Source organism: Palaemon carinicauda, chromosome 26, assembly GCF_036898095.1.
Source record: "Palaemon carinicauda isolate YSFRI2023 chromosome 26, ASM3689809v2, whole genome shotgun sequence".
NCBI lineage: Eukaryota > Metazoa > Arthropoda > Malacostraca > Decapoda > Palaemonidae > Palaemon > Palaemon carinicauda.
In genome coordinates, this window is record NC_090750.1 from 2,821,254 (window position 1) to 2,826,253 (window position 5,000).

At 30.2% G+C, this 5,000-nt stretch overlaps 1 protein-coding gene across 1 annotated transcript in view; it reads right to left on the reverse strand.

The window, feature by feature from the left end:
- LOC137620107 (uncharacterized) overlaps positions 1-5,000 on the reverse strand; it is an 18,663-nt gene that overhangs the window by 2,247 nt on the left and 11,416 nt on the right. Inside the window, exons 3-8 of the mRNA XM_068350374.1 lie at positions 4,942-4,983; positions 2,560-2,600; positions 2,142-2,214; positions 1,804-1,866; positions 1,301-1,417; positions 314-436 (exon numbers count right to left, since the gene is read on the reverse strand). Of these exons, the coding sequence (XP_068206475.1) occupies positions 314-436; positions 1,301-1,417; positions 1,804-1,866; positions 2,142-2,214; positions 2,560-2,600; positions 4,942-4,983 (459 nt within the window). The remainder of the gene's footprint in view (positions 1-313; positions 437-1,300; positions 1,418-1,803; positions 1,867-2,141; positions 2,215-2,559; positions 2,601-4,941; positions 4,984-5,000) is intronic.

Here is a 5,000-nt window from a genome sequence, read left to right on the forward strand (position 1 = left end):
ATATATATATATATATATATATATATATATATATATATATATATATATAAATATCTATCTATCTATCTATCTATCTATATATATATATATATATATATATATATATATATATATATATATATATATATATAGATATTTATATATATATATATATATGTATATATACATACACACACACACACACACACATATATATATATATATATATATATATATATATATATAGAAGATTCTGTTTTTCGGTTATTCTTTTTCGTTTAAAATATAACAAAATAACTTTTAGAGCCTATAGCCATCTTTGTTGTGTCCTTACCACAGGAGGTTCTTCCATCTCCCTCGAATTGTTTGTTGCAGGAGCAGCTGTAACTCCCAATGCTATTCTTGCATGTTGCATTGGGGACACAGTCGTCTTTGCCTTCAGCACACTCATCGATGTCTGTTGAGGAGCAAAAGACGGATTGACGTCCTTGGAAGAAAGCTGACTTTGCATTCATAATATTTTGTATCCAAGGAATAGAATGAAAGACTTCCCATGAAACAGTTTTCATATAAAGATGATAAGAAACTGAACATTATTTTATATATAATACTTTGTCAACAATTTTAAGGAAGTTTTGAAAGTTGGAATAATATTTGTATTGCTGTTAGGAAATCCAATTGGAATGAATTGTATATATATTGATATATATATATATATATATATATATATATATATATATATATATATATATATATATATATATGTACATATATATATATATATATATATATATATATATATATATATATATATATATATATATAGATATAAGTATGCATATATTATTATGAAATTAAATTATAAACTGAGTGGAGTTAAAGGGAAATCCAGTTATGAACACGAACACTATATAAGATGATACCCAAACAGCTCAAAATCTTTTAATAAGAACCTAGATATATTTTTATTTTGCTTCAAGTGTATTGATGGTAAAGAGACGTATTTTATATTCATAAATATCCTAATAAACCAATACATAAAAGGCTTAAAAATTTAGTAGTCATCATAAGCATAATAGAAATATCACATCAATAACAAAAAAGGCACTGTGAAAATTTGGAATAAAACAATGGAAGAGAATGCAGGAAACATTTCTCAAATAAATCAAGAAAAGAAAACTAATAAAGATTGAAAGAATGGCAAATTGAACATAGCTATGGAAAAAAAATCAAACTATATCATGAGGATATACTAATCTACAGATGTAAATGAAAATAGTTCTTGGAAAAGAACAACATAAAGTTGTATATTGTGTCTTACCTTTACATTCTGAACCATCCCAGGTGAAACCAGAGGGACAAGAACAAGTGAAGCTGAACAGGGTGTTCTCGCAGGTCCCTAACTTCCCACAGAGGAGACTTCCTTCTGAGCACTCGTCTGTTGTCAAAAAACAATACCTAACATGACTAATGTCATATAGAATCAGTTATTCACCAGATAATTTGACTCTAATGTTGTTTTTACCGGTTACACAATGCAAAAATATAATGGTTTTTTTATTATTAATTGAGGAGACTAAGGTATAAGTTTTTTCAATCGTTTTATTTTTTTGTTATTTTCTAAAGGTTTCCGATATTAAGTTAAATATTGAGATGTATAATTCAATAATAAGTCCAGTGTTAATGATTGATATAAGAGAGGAGAGCATTGGAGGATCATGTTAGGGTGGTATGGTAAGATAGAGGGGAAGGCAGAGAATAAGATAGCAAGGTAAAATGAAGGATGATATGGAGAGATCAATGCTTCAGTGTATATTGACTGACCTTTTCGTGACCAAGAGATGACTTCGGACATCTCTTCGTGAAAAGACTTGATCTCTTGATTGGCTGTGGAGAAGAAAATAATCTTTTGAACAACGTATTGTAACTTTTGTGCTTTCTGAAATCTTCTCTAATTGATAAAGAAATAGATATGGCTCTACTTAACAAAGTGAATAGGAAAACAAATGAACAAGAACATAATCAGTATATTTATTGAGGATATCGATCAGACAAGTAATCATGATATATTCAAGATTGTGTTAATATAAAGATGTCATTCTAATCTTTTCTTTAACTATACAATTCATAAATCATTACAAGTGAATAAGAAAAGAACTTACCTGCTGCTGACACATTAGTCAAGTGTTCCAAGTCTTCCCCTTTGAGACACTGTGCAGTCTCTCGGCTGAGCCCTGAAGTAGAAAAGTGGATAATATGCAAGATCTTTTGAGCAGAAAAAAAAAAGGATTTATGACATTAAGAGAATTCTTGTTATAAGGGATTTGAAAATTTGTTCTATAGTAAGAATTAATTAATTGAATGTTGGATTGATTTTATGATATATATATATATATATATATATATATATATATATATATATATATATATATATATATATATATATATATATATATATATATATATATACATATACATCAGCGTATATTGTAGTCGAATTTAATGCCTCAAATTATCTGATACGAGTATGGTCATTAGGGTAGGAAATGTACAATAAGGAATCAATTTACTCCAAATATTTTGAAAATTAGTTTTCTGATTCTCGAGTTCCTGCTGCACATCTGAAAATGAAAATGTCTCAAAATACTGGTGTGTCTTAACTAACAAAAATGCAATAAACACTCTCAAGTTTCAAAAAAAAAAAAAATAGAGCGTAGCTGATGAAAGACAACTCTTATATATGATATGACGTGTTTCAATCTCTTACAACTGTGTCTAAATAAAACACAAATACTATACATGCAACGAAAGCTCTTAAATATCCTTCAAAAGTGTGAAAACTATTATATGTGCACTTAAGGCTCTTGAATAACATACAGGAATGTGAAGACTGGAACATTACTGCATTTTCAATGAATATTAGTGTTCGCTATTTCAAGATTATCAAAGACAACTGTTGTTTATGTACGTAGAGGTTTTTAAATCTCAGTCAGTAGAGTTAGGACCAAACAAAACTACTGGAAAAGAAATGGAGGGTCTTAAATCTCAATGAAGTTTCAAGAAGAGAGGTAAGCATTTTTTTGCAAATATAGCTTTTAAATTTATTTCTTGAATGTCAAAATAAAAGAATATTGCTCTATATTCATTGAAAGATATAAGATCACATTCAAATGGTAAGTGCAACAGAGAACTACTGTATAAACAATGTAGAATCGTACATTTCAATATTTTTTTTTTAAGAAAAAGGCCACTACTGTATTAGCATTGTGGGCTCTTATTGTTACTATTGTCTTGGTAATCATAGTTTACAGAACCTGCTGGTTTGTTGGGTGGAGATAGAGGTTACACTCTGCATCATTGGGAGTCCATTACTTTCCTCACCATTGCTTCTATTCTTATAAGGACAATTTCTACATGCATATTATATAGCCCTCTGAATTCAATTCGCAAGTCCTGATAGTTTTCTATTTTTCCTCTCCCTATATATACCAATCTTGAGTCTTTCATTACTGTGACATATATGAGATACTTTTTTTTTTTTTTTTTTTTTTTTGTCTTGCATCACCCTGTCCGTCTTTATATTGCAGTCCCAGCGTAGTTTAACCTGATCTTTCTCTACCACAGCCTGAGTTAGATGTTCGTACCATTGTCTGCTGCATTGTATTTCATATTTTTATAATTCGATGTCCTGATGCCAGAAAACTCCAAATCATTCATTCATTCATTCAGATTTTTACAGCCTCTAATGGAGAGTTTTACACACTGTATTATATAATTTCTTATATTGTTGTTGAGCAAGTTCTGAAATTCATTGTAAATGAGGTTAATTGTTTCTTCTTCTGACATACATTTCCAGCACTTTGACGAGATGTGTTTTCCCGGTATATCAAATTTAATATATCTTGTTCTTAAGACCTGATCATGTGTTGCCATTATCATCCTTTCAGTATTATTCTTAAGTTCCCCCCTCTGTACCAACGTCCATGTTTCCTTACGGACCAATTCTTCCGTTTTTCTCACAGGAATGGTTCATGCATTTTTCCTGTTCTCTCCTTATATACTCTGGCGATTCTTCCCATAAACTTCTTAGCCAATCCTTTTCGCTGATCTTAAGTAATGTTAAAGTGCTCTACTATCTCGATGTTGACTCAATGTTCTATACTAATGATTCCTATTTCTCTTTCACACTGGGGTATTTAGAGCCACTCAATATTTCCTCTTTGTTGCAGTCATTGGTACCTGCCCTTTTATATTTTTTAGTGTTTCTACACATGTTGCATAGCTCTGAGATCTTCCTCTCCACTATTCCAGCCTTGTACTTCGTAACTGGTCCTGGCCAGGATTTTAGAGCCATCACCATATTTCCATATTTAACCTTGTAAATTGCTCTCATGCTCTTTCAATATTTTCCTTTATGTTTTGGTTTTTATTTGCTCTCTTTCTAATATATCAAGTTTTTTGTAGCCTGCTGTCTATATCCTTGATGACATTTCCATCTGGCAGATTTATCCCTTCAATCCTTATTACTTTTCCTCTCCTAATGTTATCTAAGGTACACTTTTCTATTCCAAACTCCCACTTGATATATCCTGATACAAATCGCACTGCCTGGATTAGCTCATCTATAACCTTTGTATCATTCCTGAACAGCTTCATCTCATCTATGGACATCAGGGGTTTTATTATACTACCATTTTCTTCAGTTTTTCCTCAACATCAGTCTTCTTTTTGATACAAATGTGACTCATTCAATTGTAATAGATAATTCAAAATACTATGTCAGTTGGTTTGATATTTTTTAAATATCTTTAAATGGTCAGAAAAAGAGACAACTACTGGATATGCATTGAGGGCTCCTCAATCACATATAAGTCAACAAATAATCATCTTTTTGGGTGTAAATTGAAGAGATTGGGAGAGAGGAAATTAAAATAATTGGAACCAATCTATTAGAAAGATTACCTTGCAGATTATTTTCAAGATGTTGGAGTTTCTCTTGTATATCTGAAAATATAAATAAT